We start from the raw sequence: 23,276 nt of genomic DNA on the forward strand, positions 1-23,276 counted from the left end.
TCACATGTCGATATATCCTAGTTTGTGTTGAGGGTTGTTAAGATTTACAGTTGTTGTATCGGTGTTATTCACTGATGATTCAGTTTGTTTATATAATGTATTCGTTTCTGAACATGATTAGGGTTGGAGGTCGGTACACTATCCCGAAAACTTTTTTTGGACATGCCTATCTATTCAGTTTATAATAGATATATATGAATCAATATCTGATCTTCAAATTGTCCACCTGTAGCCGTTTCTTAAATATCCTAACACCTCCACCTTTATGTGGTCAGTCTTTAGAGGAAACATTATAATCTAGAATAATCAACTGTGTCAATAAGTGTTTTTGGCAACCTTGCGACAACTTCCTTTAGAATTTCTGGTACGTGTCGGAAACTTGGCCGTGATCTCTTCTGATCGACCCTGAACCATATTGTTTGCTTCAACCTGGATGGCAACTACATCGTCTTCACCAGTTTCCCTGTCTTGCTACCTTCATTTATAAGTCTTCCAACCTAGCCATGGGGTAACACATCACCTTCTTTTATAAGTCTTCCAACCTAGCCACGGGGTAACACAGCCTCCTATTTTTGTTCTTACCCCAAAACTGCGGTGAGTGAGGCTAGGTTCTATTTCCATCTCTTAGTCCAACACTTTTATTTCTAATTTCTCCTTCATACTTGATCGCCGTTTCCCGCGTTAGCGAGTTAACTAGTTTCTATTGCCGGAATCATTTTTTTCCGTCAGGTTTAAGCATTGCCCCGACTTTAACAACTTCAGGATTCCCACTTCCATCCACATTTTCATCATTCAAGTTTCTACTTGACTTATTTTCTTTAGTAACGTTCTCTCTCTTTTCAGCGAAATCGGACCTTCGCTTCACTTTCTCCAGAAGCGCCCTAGCCCACACACTAGTTCACTAATCCCTCTTGGTAACTAATCATACACAATGAGAGAGACACCCGTGCGTCAGAAGAGTACAGACCGGGAGTTGGACGAAAGTTACAATACAAATGTTAAACACGAGAACGTTTTATTTACCGTATGATCTCACTGTGAAAGATACCCAAGTCCTCAGGGGCGTTTTGAAGGTATAAGTACACAGGCTTTACAAATGTATTGACTGAGGAACTATTAGATGTATGTCACTTATTGGTCGGTGACAACTTCAGTCCTTGCAGTGAATAAGCATCCATATTCATCATTCATCTGTCGTTATTCATCATTCATCTGTCGAAATAACTCAATTCAAGTTTAGTGGGGGAAAATATTTTCGAAAAAAAAATGGTTTATCTTAGACAACGTCGCACAGACATCAGTTTCAGTGCCACTTACAGACAGTGACTGTCATGCAGTGACATGACGTCATCAGGGTGAGTGTTCACTGGGGCAGGGGTGACTGACCTGCTCGGCGACGTAGATGGTGTACTCCAGCTGCTGCCGGCGGAGGATCGGGTGGAGCCAGCTGAGGAGGATGATGAGGTGGTGGAGGCGGTCCCTGTAGGGCAGCACCACGGCCACCTTGTGGCGGGGCAAGCACGGGGCATTTGGGTCCTGCACGGGGCTCCACCTGCCCCCCGGGGCCACCCACTCCAGGTCCCGCAACACATCATCCAGCTGCAGCTTCTCCAGCCGCTCCAGGTTGATGTCCAGGCGGCCCACTGGAGGAGAGAGAGGTAGTGAGGGAGGCGGGAGCTGCAGGTCTCCTGGGGTCGGAGAAGCGCTCTTGTTGTTGATGTTGTTCACGTTGTTATTCGTTACTGCAGTATCCAGTCCTACTGCCAGCTACTACTACTAGTATTACTACTACCTTCAAGACCCATTCCTCTTGCTCATTACTACAACTCTTACCTCTACTGCTACTTCTACTATTTTCACTACTACAAATGCTACTACTATTATGACTACTTCTACAACTATAGCTACTTCTATTACTACTATTGCTACTACTACTGCTGCTACTACTACTACTACTACTACTACTACTACTACTACTACTACTACTACTACTACTACTACTATTACTACTACTACTACTACTACTACTAATGCCTCCAAGAGCATGACTGTAGCCTGTATATATGTAGTTATCCTTCTCAGTCATTCTTAGTACCAACAGATAAACACCCGCGATGGGATGATATTGCACTGGAATATAGAAACGAGTCTACGAGAAATATAGTTTTATCTTCATACACATTCGAGACAGTGGGTTGTTCTTCATCACTATATAGTATTGTTCCTACTACTACTATGACTACTGTTGTTATCACTACCATAATACTTCTCCTACTATCACTGTCATTTGTTGTAGTTAATAACACTACACCAGTATTGTCCCATCTGCCACTATCATTTTTAACATTATTTATTTTCAATGCTTCATCTACACTAATGTTGATGTAGGATCATGTAGAGCATCATCACTGACATTCAGTTTATATGATTTTAATGTTTGTATCTCAGTATGATAACTGGTCTGAAGTCCATCAGGTCAGTTATAATCATCCCAAGATAGTAAATATCCTCTGATAAGAGAGATTAGATAACACTCTCGGATATTCTTATGTGTTTAAGTGTTTTCTCTGTCGGATTAAAGGAATAAGAAGAAAATACAACCCAGATGAAGTGTGTGAATCTCCTGAATCTGACAAAGAAGTGAGGGTTACAATCTTGTGTTGGGAATTACAAGTAGGGTTAGATAACAAGATTTTCATCGACCTGTTATTAAGTGCGTCCTCAGCCCCAAGTGTGGTTCCGGTACATATCGTCATCGGTTCCCTTACACACATCCTCAGCCCACGACTGTCGTGTTAAACATGAACTCCCACACGAACATAAGCGTCTCTAGTTTCCACTCGGTATTTATAGCTGAATTTTTAAGTGAGACCAAAGTCTCTGGTTGCACCTCCACCGCCACATATAGAACAAGAAAATTCGATAGAATTTTTGTCATCCAGTTTTAAAGATAGACTCTGATGTTTGAGCTGAAGTCAAGATAAACACAATTATAGGACCCAGCAGATTTAACACCCTCAGCATATCTTCTGCAAACACATACGAGGAAAAATCTATAAGGGATGATTTCCTAGAAGGTGCAATGGCACGAAGCTTGATAAGAGGAGACACACAAGGTCAAGACTCAACATTATCTTCTCTCTGAAACTGATAATCGTTTACTTATGGCTCTCCTGGTCATAAGAAGTGACGTCAACGTAAGGGCGCCGGGTCTGTGTGTGGTGATGCCACTAGGAAAAGTCACACTGCTTGTGGGAGATGCGTCAGCGAAGTGTGAGAATACACAGCGAAGGCGATCGCTCGCGTACGACAAGGTAGGGAAGAGAAAACATCACATTTGCAACAGCCACAGATTCTTCGTGATGACAGACGTGTCAAAACGTTTGCAGACCCAAGGCTCCTGTAGCTTACTGGCTGTACGAGACCTTATACACCACATCAGTGGTTGTAATAGGACAGCATGGCGTATGGGGAGAGGCACTGATTACTGTCGATGCTGAAATGTTATATGGCAAGTATGAACCAGCTGACGTTGAGGGAGAGATGCGGTGTTTGCTCCAAGCAGCATCCGAAAGGACAAGGTGTAGATAAATTGGTTTGGTTTATGGGAGGGAGAGGCAAGCTATACGGTCCAACTGCTCAAGTCATCGACATTGTCCACTTGGGCCTCGAAGAGTGAATGAGAATCCATCAGACAGTAGTTCATCCCTGCTTCACAGTCTCGAACTTCAGATTAGTTCGAACCACGCCAGCAGCTTCATATGTACTCACGAGGCCCACAAGACTTGCCACTTCTTCCATGTGAAAGTTCCCGAAACCACATTACAGAGAAATGAAACTTCACAACCCGATGTAACGACTCGGCAAAGCTTGATGAAACACGGAAAATCTTACTGTTAATTGCATCGAGAAACGAACACATCCCCAAACTTCTTGACTTATGATTTCGCTCGTTAGACGTGGCTGGCTTCCTAAGCGTTGCGGAAGCTCCAGAAAAGAGGCTTTTGAGGGGTTAGGGTGTATATTCAAATGGCCTTGTGACTCTCTGACCCGTCATTGTCTTCCAGGTCAACTGCGTTTGTTCTGATAATATTCTTGTTTTGATTGTAATTGTATGAGGTTTACAGTTCTTGCAGATACTTTATTTTCATTGCAATCTTTTTTCTTACCGTGAATGTTGTGGCATAATTGTAACTGTTCAGGTTAACAGTAATTGGTTACTTAACTGCTTCGAGTGCTTTCTATGTTATGTATTCATAGAGAAATGAATGAAAAAAGGAAACTAAACTGTCACATTTATTTCTATCGCCTACAAACGTTAATTGATTTATACAATCAACAGAATACGTAATACCGTGTAAAGCTGAAGTTGAAATAATCACAGGTGGAGTCTTGTCTTAAACCTGCGTCTTCTTATTGATGTTAGGCTCTGAACACGACGTTACGAGCCTTGGGTATGAACCACTTGTCTTAATTCATGAAGGAAGGCATCTATGATGCTCGTGGCAGATCTCCTCTTGGAGGAGAAGTGTGTCTTTACTCACTCACTCAAGTGGTTCTCGGGACAGCACTTGCACAGGGGTGTAAGAGACATGGAGGACAATAACTTGGCAGAAGTTACGACAGATTCCAAGAGGAGTTTAGAAGCTTCAGGCATATAGTGAAGACTGTAATGAGTCGTGAGGTATCTAGAATATCATACGAATATCGTGTTGCTGTAAACACCTTATTATTAAGTATAGTGACCTAAGATAAACAGTGGCTTCAGACACATCATAATGGAAAGTTTGATGAAGTAATATGTGGCACCGGACGTGAATCTTAATGATGAGAAATGATAATAACATGACTGAGCAGATAACACGCTAAAGAGGATAAGTTGATCACTGATTAACTAATGTAATAAGAGGGACGTGGAGACTTACATAGTCCTGGGGGGATCTCAGGGCAGACGGGGAGGTTCCGCAGTTGCTCTTCTGTGAAACGTGACACTTTCCTCCTTGTCTTGGAGGTCGTCTTGACCTTCTCCGTCACTGGTGAGGCGATGGTTGTAAAGCTGTCATCGATTTGGTCATAACTGTCGTCTTCTCGGAGATACAAAGGCTCGAAATCCTTTTCTGGTTCACCGGATTCTGTTCCTGCAAGATCCGGTGAGGGTTTGTTCGTTTTCAGTCTCGCTTTTTCTCTTTCTAATGTTCTTTGGCTGGTGTTGGATCGTTTATAGTTTATACTATCACTGCTCTGCGTTTTGAAGTATGAGTTCGTTTTCTCTTTGCTAGCGACACCATGCTATTAGGAGACTTATTTTGGCTAGTGTGTCCAGCTGTGTTCAGGACTTTCGATTCCACAAAGCTGTTGTGGGATACCTGGAAATGATTATCACAATCGCTGTCACCATTGTCACATCTCACCTTGCTGAGGAATCGTCTTCTCACGTTATCAGTTTTGTCTGTCGTCTTACTGATAACACCACTGCCTCGGTCACCGCTACCACTCGCAGTGTTCATCCCGCCCTTATCTCGGATTTGTCGTTCTGTTACAGCGTTATGAACGTCTTTTTCTCCACTGACTTTGGCTTTTGGAACGCTCGGGTCTTGCCTGCCAGCCTTCAGCATCGAAATCTCCACGCCACCCTCCCTCACCAGACCTGGAGACCCAGCATCTCCAGCTGACGACGTGGCTACCTTCAACGCAGAAGGGGGAGCCGAGCGCGCTGGATCTGAGGGTCTGGGATGTTGTGGTAAGAGTGTGGTGGTGCTCGAGGAGTGAGTGACGTTAGTGTGGCGTACTGTGTGGGTAGTTTTGTGTGTGGTATGGGGGTTGTGTGCCGTGACGAGGTGGTGAGGCTGGGTAGGGTGTGGGGTGGCATGTGAGACCCATGAGTACCAGCAGAGTGAGCGGCGAGGCGGTGGTTGGAGTGCTTATAGTGGGCGGAGTGGCTGACAAGGAGGGAGTTGCGGACGATGATGGCTGCTAGTTGGCTGGCCCGTCGACGGTTGGCGGCCAGCGCCGTGTTCACCTGGGGGGCAGAGGTCAGCCTCGTTAGACAAGAGGAAGCGATTACAGGGGTTCTTTCAGACCTTATCCCACTCAGAGGCCGCCTGCCTGGCTATGCAGTATCGTCAAGGAAAGACAAAGACAAAATGATTTAAAGACTAAAACTCTGAAATCTAGGAGTCACCGGTGAGAAAATAAGACTAATAAAGTCTCTCTCTCTCTCTCTCTCTCTCTCTCTCTCTCTCTCTCTCTCTCTCTCTCTCTCTCTCTCTCTCTCTCGTGTCAGGCTACACAGTTCAGGAGACGTGGTCTGTGGGAGGGAATTAAGTGCTGGTCGTTCCTTGCCTCGACGGACGGAGCGTTGCGGATGAGCAGCGGTTCGATCTTGAACTGATTGAACTGACTGCGCCAGGGTCTCTGTGGCTGCTTGTTAACCCGCCCACCTCCGCCGCCCACCATGGTGCCCACGCCTAGGCCAGCACCACCCGCCCGGCCCGTCTCCAGCTGCGCCATCATGGTGTGCTGCACCACCGCCATCTGTCGGGAAAGCATACATCACAACACCTGCTCAGAGACCTTGCATAGCGGAGCATATCAAAACACATTTGTTCCTGCGACACTTATCAGAACACCTGTGAAGTCATTCATAAAGAAAACATCTGTCAAAGGCGCATCTGTCAGGAGAAGGTCTGATAAGAGAGTAGGTTTCTCAACAAATTATATAAGGAAACTATCAAGCTACTGGAAGGGAATTCTCCTCACGTAGATACGGGTGTGTAAGAATTTCTCATCGTAACCAAGTCGTGTTTATTGTAGGTTTTGTACTAACTAATCATAAGTTCTTTCGCCTATCTCTGACGTCTGTGCAAGGGTAATGTAGACCAATCCTTTCCTTATTTTCTTACGAAGATTAGGTCTCATATTTACAAACATGGAGCCAGTATGATCAACTGCTCAACCAATTCTCAGTTCTGGACTGAAATTAGCTTCGACTTCCTGATAAAAAAAAAAAAAGAAAACCCTGATGATTTAGGGTGGGGTTAAGGCTTAAGGTTCCCCGGGAACGAGGCGAAGCGAAAGATTATAAAGATAATTATTTAGTTTTATCTGATAATAGGAAATATCAGGAAAAATTTATCGGGGAAAAGATTCTGATAGATTACCCATATTTGTTAGTGTACTTACATTGATACTTAGTGTGTCGGGTACGCTCGGCTCACTGTGTTTGTTCGCTCATCCATCCCCGTGTCTTCTCCACCAACACCAGTGGATTACTGGTGAGCAAAGACCTTTCCCCAGTGCTGTCCGATTACCATCCGCCGAATCATTAATACCATGATTAGGTCCCCAAAGACTACCACTAATTAGCCACTGAGTGGCGTGGGGGGTGTACCGAGCACGCACGTTAGGGACGTTGCCTTCGTCAGGGGTTGGCGAGAGATGCTGACACGGGCCCTTGGGGAGGGTCGTCATATTATGGTCCCCCAGGGTCACCCCGGAGAAGGGGCTGAAGGGGCCCCTTGTGAAGGGAAAGACAGTGAAAAATGAGAATCTCTGATTTTTTAACCAATATTTTATCTTATTTTTTTTCTAAGATTTCTTAATTTTATTTCTCCTCTTCCGGTGCCCGAAAAGACCCGGGACCTCAGGAATTTTGCCCCGGTTCCCTGTCCTTTCGGTGGGCCTGACCTCCTCCCGTTGTGGTATATGAGACGCTAAAATCCTTTCCCGGTGCTAACTGTAGTTTCTTGTGACAAGGCAGTTGTAACAAGGCAGTTGTAACAAGACAGTTGTACATGCTGATGAAACATTCCTTCCAGTTCGCATGACGGAGGGGAAAAGGCAGATATTGTGATTCATTCACTGGGGGGTCGAGCTCGTATAGGCTCGAATCCTGGTCGCGGCAGTTGGCCCACAGTCAACCCATCTGTTCATCCTTCTCTTAGGGGCTGGTCGATAAAAAGTACCTAGCTTAAGTTAGAGTTTTATATATATATTGTTATCAGATGGTCTTGATAAGGGCATTCAGTTGCCCGTTCCGTCTCAGCTTAACATAAGAAAAAGTACTGTTAATCTCTACGTAGTCGTCCATACAACACCGATCATACCATAAACGTTTATTTATTTATTTATTTTGCTTTGTCGCCGTCTCCCTCGTTAGCGAGGTAGCGCAAGGAATATTCATTCCCATCACCACCTTGCCACACATGAAATAACAACCCCCTCCCCTCGCATGTGCGCGAGGTAGCGCTAGGAAAGGACAACAAACGCCACATTCGTTCACACTCAGTCTCTAGCTGTCATGTAATAATGCACCGAAACCACAGCTTTCTTTCCACATCCAGGCCCCACACAACTTTCCATGGTTTACCCCAGACGTTTCACACGCCCTGGCTCAATCCATTGACAGCACGTCGACCCCGGTATACCACATCGTTCCAATTCACTCTATTACTTGCACGCCTCTCACCCTCCTGCATGTTCAGGCCCCGATCACTCAAAGTCTTTTTCACTCCATCTTTCCACCTCTAATTTGGTCTCCCACTTCTCCTCGTTCCCTCCACCGCTGACACATGTATCCTCTTTGTCAATCTTTCCTCACTCATTCTCTCCATGTTACCAAACCATTTCAAAACACCCTCTTCTGCTCTCTTAACCACACTCTTTTTATTACCACACATCTCTCTTACCCTATTATATTACTTACTCGATCAGACCACCTCACACCACATATTATCATCAAACATCTCATTTCCAGCACATCCACCCTCCTCCGCTCAACTCTATCTATAGCCCACGCCTCGCAACCATACAACATTGTTGGAACCACTATTCCTTCAAACATACCCATTTTTGCTTTCCAAGATAATGTTCTCGACTTCCACACATTCTTCAACGCTCCCAGAACTTTCGCCCCCTCCCCCACCCTATGATTCACTCCCGCTTCCATGGTTCCATTCGCTGCCAAATCCACACCCAGATATCTAAAACACTTTCCTTCCTCCAGTTTTTCTTCATTCAAACTCACCCCCCAATTGACTTGACCCTCAACCATAAACGTAACATTATACCTTCTTCCCAGTCCTCATTATGGTTGGCCTAAAACATCTCTGTGTACCGATAAAGCGACGTCATACAAGTACACCTTTCGAATCCAGCTGCAGTAAAATCGTACGTATACAGCTGGAGACCTTAAAAGATTCAGACTTTTCTATGTCACTCTTACATAGATTCTAGCGTGGATATGCTCAAAAGACCAAGATTATATAGCTTTATATTCAAACAAGATTTAGATATACTAGATATATCGCAGCTTCCTTTTAATGCAGCTGTTTTTAGCTGTGATGTTGCATTAACCATATTGCGTAAATTAACATAAAGTACTCTGATAAATGACATGATATTTTTGGGGAGCTTTATGATAGAATATATTCAAGAAATGGGCTCCTACGAATGTGAAACTCCTTCCCCATAAAGTACAAATTGGTGATTACTGACACATTACGGGAGCAGTACTATGTGCTCCGGGGTCTTAGAAATAGCAATGAGGATTTTGTTGTTTTTCACTTTACCTCCACTTTCCACATGAGCAATATATAGTTAAGTAGCATCATTACAGGATCAGTAGTAGCGGAACATCATTACAAAGGTAATACAGACTTACCAGTCATCAGTACAGGAGCAAGACAGAGTTAAGGAGCATAATCATGTGAGCAATACTGTTACTGGGCATCATTACAAGAGCAGTAGAGTTATTAGGCACTTTAACAGGGTCATTACAATTACGAAGCATCATTACAGTAATCATTCACTGTTATGGAACATCATTACAGTAATCATTCAGCTGTTATGGAGCATCATTACAGTAATCATTCACTGTTATGGAGCATCATTACAGTAATCATTCAGTGTTATGGAACATCATTACAGTAATCATTCACCGTTATGGAACATCATTACAGTAATCATTCAGTGTTATGGAACATCATTACAGTAATCATTCACTGTTATGGAACATCATTACAGTAATCATTCACTGTTATGGAACATCATTACATTAATCATTCAGTGTTATGGAACATCATTACAGTAATCATTCACTGTTATGGAACATCATTACAGTAATCATTCAGTGTTATGGAACATCATTACAGTAATCATTCACTGTTATGGAACATCATTACAGTAATCATTCAGTGTTATGGAACATCATTACAGTAATCATTCACTGTTATGGAACATCATTACAGTGATCATTCAGTGTTATGGAGCATCATTACAGTGATCATTCAGTGTTATGGAACATCATTACATTAATCATTCACTGTTATGGAACATCATTACAGTAATCATTCAGTGTTATGGAACATCATTACAGTAATCATTCAGTGTTATGGAACATCATTACATTACGTAATCATTCACTGTTATGGAACATCATTACAGTAATCATTCACTGTTATGGAACATCATTACAGTAATCATTCACTGTTATGGAACATTATTACAGTAATCATTCACTGTTATGGAACATCATTACAGTAATCATTCACTGTTATGGAACATCATTACAGTAATCATTCACTGTTATGGAACATCATTACATTACGTAATCATTCACTGTTATGAAACATCATTACAGTAATCATTCAGTGTTATGGAACATCATTACAGTAATCATTCACTGTTATGGAACATCATTACAGTAATCATTCACTGTTATGGAACATTATTACAGTAATCATTCACTGTTATGGAACATCATTACAGTAATCAGTCAGTGTTATGGAACATCATTACAGTAATCATTCAGTGTTATGGAACATTATTACAGTAATCATTCACTGTTATGGAACATCATTACAGTAATCATTCAGTGTTATGGAACATCATTACAGTAATCATTCACTGTTATGGAACATTATTACAGTAATCATTCAGTGTTATGTAGCATCATTACAGTAATCATTCAGTGTTATGGAGCATCACTGCAGTAGCAATACAAAGTTATGGGGCATGATTATAGGAGCAATACAGCTATTACAGATTAGTACAGGGGAAATACAGACACGATTTATCATTACTGGAAAAATAGCTATGGAGCATCATTACAGGAGTAATATACTTATTTGGGATAATTTCAGGGGAAATACAGTTAATATGTATCATTGCAAGAGTAATACAGAGTTAAGGGGCATCATTACAGGAGCAATACAGAGTTACGTAGCATTATTACAGGAGCAATACTTAAGGGGCATCATTACAGGAGCAATACAGAGTTACGTAACATTATCACAGGAGCAATACAGAGTTACGTAACATTATTACAGGAGCAATACAGAGTTACGTAACATTATTACAGGAGCAATACAGAGTTACGTAACATTATCACAGGAGCAATACAGAGTTATGTAACATTATTACCGGAGCAATACAGAGTTACGTAACATTATTACAGGAGCAATACAGAATTACAGGACATCATTACATGAGCAATACGGGCCATCGGCACAAGAGCAATACGGACATAACATATTGGATGTACTGTAAATTGTCTTGTTTAATGTTTCTCTGCCCGTAGACAAAATTAAAACTTTCTTATTAGAAATCTTTTAATTCTTTTAAATTGATTGCGATCGATGTATTGAAAAATATATATTTCAACCGGAAGGATAAGACAAAGTGCCATTTTATTTTAATTACCCATAACATTATTGTGATACCGTTTTCTTTCACGGTAATGCCGTGAATTTTTCCTGCGTATATTGCAATGTATTTCTTCTCTTAGTTATGAATAGTAAATATTAGCTTATGAATATATAGCATTGCATTTATAATGCTTGAAATCAACCTGAGATTAGACAGTGAAAGTGTGTGGGAAATTCCTAAACAGAACCGAAAATCCAGCGATCCTAGACAGTGTGTCTAAGGTTGTGGTGTGTGATGTGTTGATGTTCCCCCGCCTTGCTCAAAACTGGAATAACTTTTAAGTGTACAATTGCAGGTATTCTGTGCTGAGGAACTTATAACAGTCTATCTGTCGTGTGTTCGTTGAAGATGGTGATACTGAAGGAAACACTTGCCGTCGTACCATATCACAACGGTAGTTTCAGTGTTCAGTAGTTACTGAAGTTAACTCTTTCGAGATGTGATATTATAACCACGATTTTCCTCCCAACAGACCACACTGGTTTGCCAAACATGCCATATTACTCACCATAGTCGTCTTCTTAAGAAACACTACATAACTTTGGCTAGTTTTTATGGAGACAATGAGGAGAAATAAAAAGGCATGGGTTTTCTTTAGTCTTACCTCATAAACAATAACAATTGTTGATACAATTAAAGGGAATACCAAGTGTTAGTGCTTCTTACGATTTATTGGTGGTTAAAACACGATATATTTTGAAAATTAGAACTCTTGATATACTTTGAAAATGTTTCATGTGAATGAAAATTATAACACTAATATGCTTTGAAAATGTTTTAAGTGAATGAAAATTATAACTGATATATGTTGAAAATGTTTCAAGTGTATGAAAACTATAATACTGATATGCTATGAAAATGTTTTATGTGGAACCTAGTAGTCTAGGGCCTAAGAACAGTAGGCATGTGATGTAAGGTTGAATTATCACATCTAAGCCGATTTCTACGTCGAGCATCTGTTATGGCTGTTACCTTCTGTTGCCAACCTGTGATGTCACGTGATGTGTGGTGCAACTGACCTTTAAGGTCACTGATTTGAGATGGTTTGACCACAAGTGTCCATAATGATGAGTGACCTTCGATAACGTTTACCTGCTGGTACCAGTGGTGATGTGTGATCTTTGAAATCATCTAAAATCACCTGGTCTGTAGTGGCACTGACCTGTGAATTGACCTGTAATGACATCATTACACATGACAACAGACACTCCTTAAGCCTTACCTGTGAGAGAGTGAAGAGGACGAAGAGAGAGACGATAACAAGAAGACCCAGGAACAGGAGTGACCTGACGGGCCGATACCGCACGGTCTGCGTCACCTGTTGGAGGTCAGAGGTCACACTGGATCAACACTCCGTTGAGGTAAGTTTGAAACATGGTATATTTTGTCACTGATTACTCTTGCAAACAATAATGTTAGTGTTTATCATGTAAACAAGGTAAGTGTTTGTTGTGTCCTTAGTGTCCTAGAAAGAGGGGATCTTTCGTACATGTATTTGTAAACAATGTAACAGACCAATGTTGGTGGATCATAATGTAGGATTACGGTTCTATCGTGAATCCGGATCCTCATTCGGAGCATTTCGAAATTGTTTTTCAATTTCGATTAAAGACCTGATAACGATACTTGATATAGTTAAGATAATTGAACGAAGAGGCTCACCGTGACTGATTGTTAGAGACAAACCACAATTGTACCAGGGCGTAACAAGCATTTATCGCTCGAGTGATGTTTTGCTGGCAAGTAAGCGTTAACTTCACCACGGGCGTATAGCTATTTACATCTGGGGTTACATGTAATAATTCGAAGTCCTTGTCGCTCTACTAGGTATCTGTAGTGCTAAATGGTCTAAATGATAGCGAGGCTGTGATTTGTGTTCCATCTACCTCTACAACTGTGAGAAGTAGCCAGAGTACAATTTCAAGGCTTTTATGCCATTGATCTTTGACGCTTAGCTCAGGTAGAATTGTGGAGCTTTAAAACAGTGTTCGCGGGTGATGTGTTATATCTGTAATGGGAGTAATCATACGAACACATATGAACCAATAACATATCAGACTCATGATTCGAATCTCATGCCAGTGAAGATTAGAACATTCATTTCGAGAGTTAATTTCCATAATTGAAGCCTTTGCTGTTGTCATTCGATACTTAAGACTTTCATAATTCGATTGTCTTGCTTCTGAATCCCAAGAGTTTAATTCGATACTTAGACTTTCATAATTCGATTGTCTTGCTTCTGAATCCCAAGAGATTAATTCGATACTTAGACTTTCATAATTCGTATGACTTGCTTATGAAGCCTAGGAAAAATTTAATTTGATACCTTGACTTTAATCATTCCAGTGTCTTACCTGTGTAGCCTAGGAAGACTAAGTATATTGCCTTTTTGATTGATTTGACGTAGTTTACTTACAAGGTCATCAGACGAATGTCTTCTTTTGTCAATCACCTTTTATAGTTTTTATAGCTTGAGTTCTTGTTTACTGCTAATATGTAAATTTTCGCTTTTCTCGATATTGAAATACATTTACTCCGAGAGAAACCAGTCTATTTTTTTCTTAGCTTGCAATACGTCCTCGTTATTAGTGTCATTAATGTATATGAGAAAGAAGACACCCGGTTCCAATACTGACTGATCCCTGCGCCACGCTACTCGTTACGTGTGTTCATGGGGGGGGGGGGGGGTTGTTATTCATTATTTTTATCTTTCATTTATGACTAGTCAGCTTATTTTCTAAACACTGAAGTATAAAGCCATCTGTACCACATGACACAATTTCCATAACATTTGCAATAGCAGTCATTAGGAATCAAGTAACTTTGACACATAAGGTGTAATTTCATTAAAAATATGAGGTTCGTTCGTGAGGCGATAATGTTCGACAGTATTTATAGTCTTGTCTGTAAGGATAGTCAACAGATGTTTACCAAATGTGAAGCTACTTAGGCAATGCCATCCAGGGAGGAACTTGATACCTTTTATGAATGTGGGCATTACGTTAGCAGACTTTCAATCCTCAAGGGTTTGAATATCTCTTCTTTAGCTGCCTTTGTTATTCTGGCATGGATTGTATCAGGACCAGCCATTTTATATGCTTTCATTCTGATTAATGCTTGATGGTATATATACCTTGAACCCTTATGTCAGTATGTTGAAAATTGTTGTCCTCAACTGGCAGTGGGACTGGGTCTGCACATGTTAGCTTCTCTCTCCTACGTCGCACATAACCTGGTGATCTTAGGTCAGTAATCGATAGTGGTCGAAGACCCGCGTTTTGACATCCAAACATTACTCCAAGAATTATAAGCAGTTATTTTTTTTTAGTTCATGAGATTTAATAAGGAATGTACCAGTATATGGAATCTACCATGTTTGCATAAGGTTAAGCAACCTAATGCAGCCATTGTCATGAAATCGCTTAATGTATATTCCTGTACATTATTACTTTAAATTACGTCAGTGTTATGACTCTTGCTCTAAGATTAACAAAGCGAAACCTAAGCTTACTTCATTGAAGCTGATGTGTTCCTTCTTGAATGGTATCGAATGTTGGATCTTATTTTATGCTAAAGGTATCATATATATATATATATATATATATATATATATATATATATATATATATATATATATATATATATATATATGATAGAATGTAAGAAAGTAAATTCTCGATTAATATGGGTAAAACTGAAAGTAGATGGAGAGAGATGGGTGATTATTGGTGCATATGCACCTGGGCATGAGAAGAAAGATCATGAGAGGCAAGCGTTTTGGGAGCAGCTGAATGAGTGTGTTAGTGGTTTTGATGCACGAGACCGGGTTATAGTGATGGGGGATTTGAATGCAAAGGTGAATAATGTGGCAGTTGAGGGAATAATTGGTATACATGGGGTGTTCAGTGTTGTAAATGGAAATGGTGAAGAGCTTGTAGATTTATGTGCTGAAAAAGGACTGGTGATTGGGAATACCTGGTTTAAAAAGCGAGATATACATAAGTATACGTATGTAAGTAGGAGAGATGGCCAGAGAGCGTTATTGGATTACGTGTTAATTGACAGGCGCGCGAAAGAGAGACTTTTGGATGTTAATGTGCTGAGAGGTGCAACTGGAGGGATGTCTGATCATTATCTTGTGGAGGCTAAGGTGAAGATTTGTATGGGTTTTCAGAAAAGAAGAGTGAATGTTGGGGTGAAGAGGGTGGTGAGAGTAAGTGAGCTTGGGAAGGAGACTTGTGTGAGGAAGTACCAGGAGAGACTGAGTACAGAATGGAAAAAGGTGAGAACAATGGAAGTCAGGGGAGTGGGGGAGGAATGGGATGTATTTAGGGAATCAGTGATGGATTGCGCAAAAGATGCTTGTGGCATGAGAAGAGTGGGAGGTGGGTTGATTAGAAAGGGTAGTGAGTGGTGGGATGAAGAAGTAAGATTATTAGTGAAAGAGAAGAGAGATGCATTTGGACGATTTTTGCAGGGAAAAAATGCAATTGAGTGGGAGATGTATAAAAGAAAGAGACAGGAGGTCAAGAGAAAGGTGCAAGAGGTGAAAAAGAGGCCAAATGAGGGTTGGGGTGAGAGAGTATCATTAAATTTCAGGGAGAATAAAAAGATGTTCTGGAAGGAGGTAAATAAAGTGCGTAAGACAAGGGAGCAAATGGGAACTTCAGTGAAGGGCGCAAATGGGGAGGTGATAACAAGTAGTGGTGATGTGAGAAGGAGATGGAGTGAGTATTTTGAAGGTTTGTTGAATGTGTTTGATGATAGAGTGGCAGATATAGGGTGTTTTGGTCGAGGTGGTGTGCAAAGTGAGAGGATTAGGGAAAATGAGTTGGTAAACAGAGAAGAGGTAGTAAAAGCTTTGCGGAAGATGAAAGCCGGCAAGGCAGCAGGTTTGGATGGTATTGCAGTGGAATTTATTAAAAAAGGGGGTGACTGTATTGTTGACTGGTTGGTAAGGTTATTTAATGTATGTATGACTCATGGTGAGATGCCTGAGGATTGGCGGAATGCTTGCATAGTGCCATTGTTCAAAGGCAAAGGGGATAAGAGTGAGTGCTCAAATTACAGAGGTATAAGTTTGTTGAGTATTCCTGGTAAATTATATGGGAGGGTATTGATTGAGAGGGTGAAGGCATGTACAGAGCATCAGATTGGGGAAGAGCAGTGTGGTTTCAGAAGTGGTAGAGGATGTGTGGATCAGGTGTTTGCTTTGAAGAATGTATGTGAGAAATACTTAGAAAAGCAAATGGATTTGTATGTAGCATTTATGGATCTGGAGAAGGCATATGATAGAGTTGATAGAGATGCTCTGTGGAAGGTATTAAGAATATATGGTGTGGGAGGCAAGTTGTTAGAAGCAGTGAAAAGTTTTTATCGAGGATGTAAGGCACGTGTACGTGTAGGAAGAGAGGAAAGTGATTGGTTCTCAGTGAATGTAGGTTTGCGGCAGGGGTGTGTGATGTCTCCATGGTTGTTTAATTTGTTTATGGATGGGGTTGTTAGGGAGGTGAATGCAAGAGTTTTGGAAAGAGGGGCAAGTATGAAGTCTGTTGGGGATGAGAGAGCTTGGGAAGTGAGTAAGTTGTTGTTCGCTGATGATACAGCGCTGGTGGCTGATTCATGTGAGAAACTGCAGAAACTGGTGACTGAGTTTGGTAAAGTGTGTGAAAGAAGAAAGTTAAGAGTAAATGTGAATAAGAGCAAGGTTATTAGGTACAGTAGGGTTGAGGGTCAAGTCAATTGGGAGGTAAGTTTGAATGGAGAAAAACTGGAGGAAGTAAAGTGTTTTAGATATCTGGTAGTGGATCTGGCAGCGGATGGAACCATGGAAGCGGAAGTGGATCATAGGGTGGGGGAGGGGGCGAAAATCCTGGGAGCCTTGAAGAATGTGTGGAAGTCGAGAACATTATCTCGGAAAGCAAAAATGGGTATGTTTGAAGGAATAGTGGTTCCAACAATGTTGTATGGTTGCGAGGCGTGGGCTATGGATAGAGTTGTGCGCAGGAGGATGGATGTGCTGGAAATGAGATGTTTGAGGACAATGTGTGGTGTGAGGTGGTTTGATCGAGTAAGTAACGTAAGGGTAAGAGAGATGTGTGGAAATAAACAGAGCGTGGTTGAGAGAGCAGAAGAGGGTGTTTTGAAATGGTTTGGGCACATGGAGAGAATGAGTGAGGAAAGATTGACCAAGAGGATATATGTGTCGGAGGTGGAGGGAACGAGAAGTGGGAGACCAAATTGGAGGTGGAAAGATGGAGTGAAAGAGATTTTGTGTGATCGGGGCCTGAACATGCAGGAGGGTGAAAGTAGGGCAAGGAATAGAGTGAATTGGATCGATGTGGTATACCGGGGTTGACGTGCTGTCAGTGGATTGAATCAGGGAATGTGAAGCGTCTGGGGTAAACCATGGAAAGCTGTGTAGGTATGTATATTTGCGTGTGTGGACGTATGTATATACATGTGTATGGGGGTGGGTTGGGCCATTTCTTTCGTCTGTTTCCTTGCGCTACCTCGCAAACGCGGGAGACAGCGGCAAAAAAAAAAAAAAAAATTATATATATATATATATATATATATATATATATATATATATATATATATATGTTATGTGTGTGTGTGTGTGTGTGTGTGTGTGTGTGTGTGTGTGTGTGTGTGTGTATGTGTGTGTGTATCTGTGTTGTATTTGCTCCGCGACTGACTACTTTCTATAGTATTGGCTGAAATCTCTACTGCTTTGCTGATTGTTGGTAGAGACGAATATTAGTTGATAATGTAAATCTCTTACACTCATAATTTTTCATTATCGTACAGTTGTTCACTCTTCTAGTCACGTTTTCTATGTGTGTCAGGGTTCCGCCAGGAGACGATTTCATATCTCTCCCTAATTTATGGTTATTACACGCGACGTCATTATCTTCCTCCAACGAGAGAGAGAGAGAGAGAGAGAGAGAGAGAGAGAGAGAGAGAGAGAGAGAGAGAGAGAGAGAGAGAGAGAGAGAGAGAGAGAGTATGATACTATCGTCTTAAGATCACGCGCAATAGTTTTGCATCAGCGTAAGCCTTCCTGTTGTTGACATACCGTATGGATGCGAGCACAAAATATTTTTGAAATCATTGATTTTGTCTGATTCTCTACTATCACAGAAGACCGTGTCTTGAGAACAGATTTTTGTACTGTCGATTAGCTATGAATGGTACGGTAATTAGAGCTACGACCAGTGTTCGCTGGGTATTTCAGGCGTTGATGTGATAAAGTCCGTAACAACAACTTTCCACTGTGTGACACCGATTGAGTTCTCTCTAGACTGGGCAGGATTGTCCTTCCTGATCGTGGGCTAAATTGATTTAACCATAGGATCGAAATGTGTGGAAATTAATGTCATTCTGAGGTGAAATCCTCACCCCCCCTTTTTTTTAAGATTACGTTTTGGAGGTAATTTTTGTTCGCTCTTGGAGATAAGAAAGTGTTGGCATTTCCTGAGCGGTTCCATCTGTGGTGGAGTTGTCGCCACTTGAAATGCTTTTTATTTCAACCGCTTGAGTGCGACTTGTGTGATAGATAACCTTCTCCTCCCAGGACTCGTGGTGTTGTGGTGAGGGGTCATACAGTCGTGCTCAGGGGTCGAACTGTCGTGCTAAGGCGTACCTTCGTACTCAGGGGTCGTACCATTGTGCTAAGGGGTCGTACCATCGTGCTCAGAGGACTTAACAGAATGGCTTCCTGGCCAGTGATGGTTTTGTGACGATAAATCCAATGTAAACAAACTTACTATAGGTGTTAACAGGTTTGGAACAGTTAACACTGGTGATGTTCAGTTTGAAGACATTTTTGATGAAATTACGTCATATATTGGCCTTCATTTCTGACACCAAATTAAAGTCAATATCTTTGTACCGGCAGAGTTGGGATAATTGTGTGATGTCTAGGGAAAACTTATGTACCCTGTGGAAATACTTGTATACACACATACGTTCAAGTGTATTAAGTTGGACAACATACCTTTGTTTTAAGTGCGTTGCAAGAAGCAGAAATTTATCTGATTGAATTTTCCTTCTGGACCGCGATTATGATTTCACCACAGCCTTTCTGCGTCACTCACAAACTATGATATATTGTATTTTAGTAATATCATCGCCTCTCTCGAACCAGTGGCTACACCACTCCGGTTGAACGTATTCATTACTGGTCGTCCCTTATGTTGTAAATATATCAATTTTATTTCTCTATATCAGACTCCATTTGGCTTGTCTACGTAAACCCTCAAAGTAGTTTACAAATCAGCATTTCTTTCTTCTCATAACATTTAGTATTAGTTGAAATATTGTCGAGTCTCTGTTCAGAAATCATCATCGATTTACGTCTATCAACCTCCTGCTTGATTTTTTTTTCTTTTTTCTTTTACCGTAATGCAATGCAGTTTTTAGGTGATGTCTTTGATCATACTTCAATACCTCTTTAAGCTGATTCTTGCTCTGTTTTGAATCATCAGCCTCCATGTTCGCATATGTGAAAAAGTAAAACGATTTATCACGTAGAGCCGCTGACCCATTTCATTTTGTAAAGTTTTGATACGTTTAAACTCATCCTTCGAGTAACATTCCCTTGTTTTTGTCTGTCTCTTTCAGGTATTTATATTTATTAACCTCCTTCATTCAGATCTTTCATCATTATTACTTCACACTGTTACGCCCCGACATTAGATTATCTGTCGACACCATACACTATTATCTGTCGACTTTACCTTCCAACAGTTTTTACCTTCCAACAGTTTTTTCTTCCATCACCTTTCCTACTGTTACCTTTATCATAACTATTACCCTGCGACAATACAAGGGGAAGGATTTATTTTTTTTTCCCGTTATATTTGCTAAAGTAAACTTTTTGTTCTTTGACGCGTTCGTGATTGCCAGTTTCCTACATGCACCTGTAACTCGGTATGTACGCAAGCGAATGGTTGTTAACCTAGTGTTTACTTGTGTTTGGTTTGACCCAACATGGGTACCTACTCTACTGTGAATGGTAGCACTGGTATGTTGGTTTAAGCTTATAGACATCCACGAACGAGCAACTTCCGTCCAAACACTGAAAACTGATTGGTTCCAGCATATATATATATATATATATATATATATATATATATATATATATATATATATATATATATATATATATACATATATGTATATATATATATATATATATATATATATATATATATATATATATATATATATATATATATATATATATATCAGTTTTCTCACTGATGCTGCCATTTTTAGAAATATACAAAATATTCCTTTGACAACTGAAAGTTGGTTGTTGGAGGTCAGTTTCTTACCTCTGGGTTAGGTAAAATGAGTTGAATAAACCCTTTGTGACTAATGGTTACCTAAAATTTTATTCTTGTGAATGTTGAGATAGTAAAGACAATGTTCACTAAAGGTCTGCCAGCAGAAGTCATTATTACCATTGCATTGCAGTCAAGTTTTTTTAGTTTCTTAAAAAGTAAGAGAAAGTGGATGAGATGGGCATTATTTATTTATATTACTCAGGGGCTTCATCTTGGTAAATGAACACAGGTCTGGATTTGTGAATGAAGGGCATCACTAGATATGCTGAATCAGAAAACCATTCCTGTAGTGAATATCTTTATTCAGGTTCTTCAGAGATTTTTCCCTTTTATGCTGAAGTATGTATGAATTATTACATAGAAATGAAAGTAGAAGAATGAAATATTAAGCCATCATGATTGTAACTCATGAAATATTTATTTCAGGATCATTTTAAGCATATTAGAAAGCTTTTTATCACTTCTGTAATGAGATAACAACTATATTTGTGTCATATGTTTTAAGGCTTTTTTAATGCAGATCTGTTTAATGTTCAGATAGATTTTGTTTCTTTAGATTTTAAGATATCCCTGAGGATAGGGGAGAAAGAATACTTCCCATGCATTCCTTGCATGTCGTAGAAGGCGACTAAAAGGGGAGGGAGCGGGTGGCTGGAAATCCTCCCCTCTCATTTTTTTTTAATTTTCCAGAAGAAGGAACAGAGAAGGGGGCCAGGTGAGGATATTCCCTCAAAGGTCCAGTCCTCTGTTCTTAACGCTACCTCGCTAACGCGGGAAATGGCGAATAGTTTGAAAGAAAAAGAAATATGTATATATATAATGGAGGCTCCAGTCGCTGACAGAAGTCCACATAAAGCCGGTCCTTAAATGTTATATAGTTATGTTACTGAAACGGAAAAAGAAGAGACAAGGGAAAGTATTTACGAATTTTGGAGGAAGTGGACAACCCGTCTTTTGAAATGTGCCAGGTCGAAGTTATTAGGAGAGACATGAGAGGAGAGGGAGTTCCAAAGTTTCGAGGTGTAGTGAAGGGAAATAGTTAACGAAACGGCCCATCCTTGAGTTGCTAACGTCCACACAGTAATCATGTGACGCAGCAGCTTGCTGAGTATTGCATGGTGTAGCTAGTGGTGGGGGACACACAAGCAGCCAGCTTGAAAGGGAAGGAAAGTGAACCAACACTGCCGCTTAAGGCAAGCGCGTCAAGTTTTGAAGTTAGCCTGGAAGAACTTATAAGTCAGCCTGCGTTCGACTCTATCAAGTAAGGATACAGAGCTAGAACTACCACCCCAGATGTGAGAGCAGTGCTCCATACAAGGACGGATCAACCACTTGTATAAACGGAACAACTGTTCACAGGAGAAGAAATTTCCACATCTATACAGGACTCCCAGTTTTTTTTAGAGACAGACTGAGCTATTTGCGTAATGTGGGGTGTCCAGTCTCAATATCTCCACCAGAGATACACAGGACGCGTGCATAGTGAGAGTATGTGTGTTCATGGAATTATCTGCAATACCCGAAGGTATTAAACATTTTTCTGTTGGTGGATGTACGTTGATGGCTTTTAATGACCTTGGCATTTGATAAGCCTAAACCCCAAAGAGTCAGCCAGAGCTCGCTGTGTTGGCTTCATGGCACTACCATGCAGTACCGTGCAACGCTTGGCCACAGCGTTCAAGTTTGGATCCATCAGCGCCTAGCTACAAATCTAGTAAATATCCTACGCTTTCCACAGGCTACAGCAGTCATCTACAGTGCTATACTGGATTAATCACTTCCCAGTGCTCCTGCAGTGTGAGATCGGTCCCAGGTGCCTATCCCCAGCACGGGTCGTGTTTAACCCTCCGACGCTCACAACACAACAGCACGCCACGCACGGCCATCTCAGCAGCAAGGTGGTTAGGGCCTCAATCGATCACGTCGTTAGGATACATTCAGAGCTAAGAGCCTCTATACACAAAGTACTGGCGGCTGACTAGAGCTTTTGTCTCCAATCACCACAAACCGTGTACTCCACAGATAAGACGACCAGTATACAAGCTACGCCCAGCGAAGCTTAGTCTTCCAGGGAAGCCATCACAACAGAGAGCGAGGACGGGACGTGTTTTAGTATCTACTACGGTTGGGGTCCACACGTTGAGTAATGTCACCATGTCTTGGTGTGAGCGAGGCTTACGATCATCCCCCACATGGATGAATTAGTGTCCATCA

At 41.1% G+C, this 23,276-nt stretch overlaps 1 protein-coding gene across 1 annotated transcript in view; it reads right to left on the minus strand.

The window, feature by feature from the left end:
• The window catches only part of LOC139749104 (uncharacterized), a 593,058-nt gene that overhangs the window by 32,339 nt on the left and 537,443 nt on the right, over window positions 1–23,276 (minus strand). Inside the window, 6 exon segments of the mRNA XM_071662669.1 lie at window positions 1,387–1,643; window positions 4,926–5,249; window positions 5,252–5,818; window positions 5,821–6,019; window positions 6,343–6,534; window positions 12,929–13,024. Of these exon segments, the coding sequence (XP_071518770.1) occupies window positions 1,387–1,643; window positions 4,926–5,249; window positions 5,252–5,818; window positions 5,821–6,019; window positions 6,343–6,534; window positions 12,929–13,024 (1,635 nt within the window).

Source organism: Panulirus ornatus, chromosome 1 (assembly GCF_036320965.1).
Source record: "Panulirus ornatus isolate Po-2019 chromosome 1, ASM3632096v1, whole genome shotgun sequence".
NCBI lineage: Eukaryota > Metazoa > Arthropoda > Malacostraca > Decapoda > Palinuridae > Panulirus > Panulirus ornatus.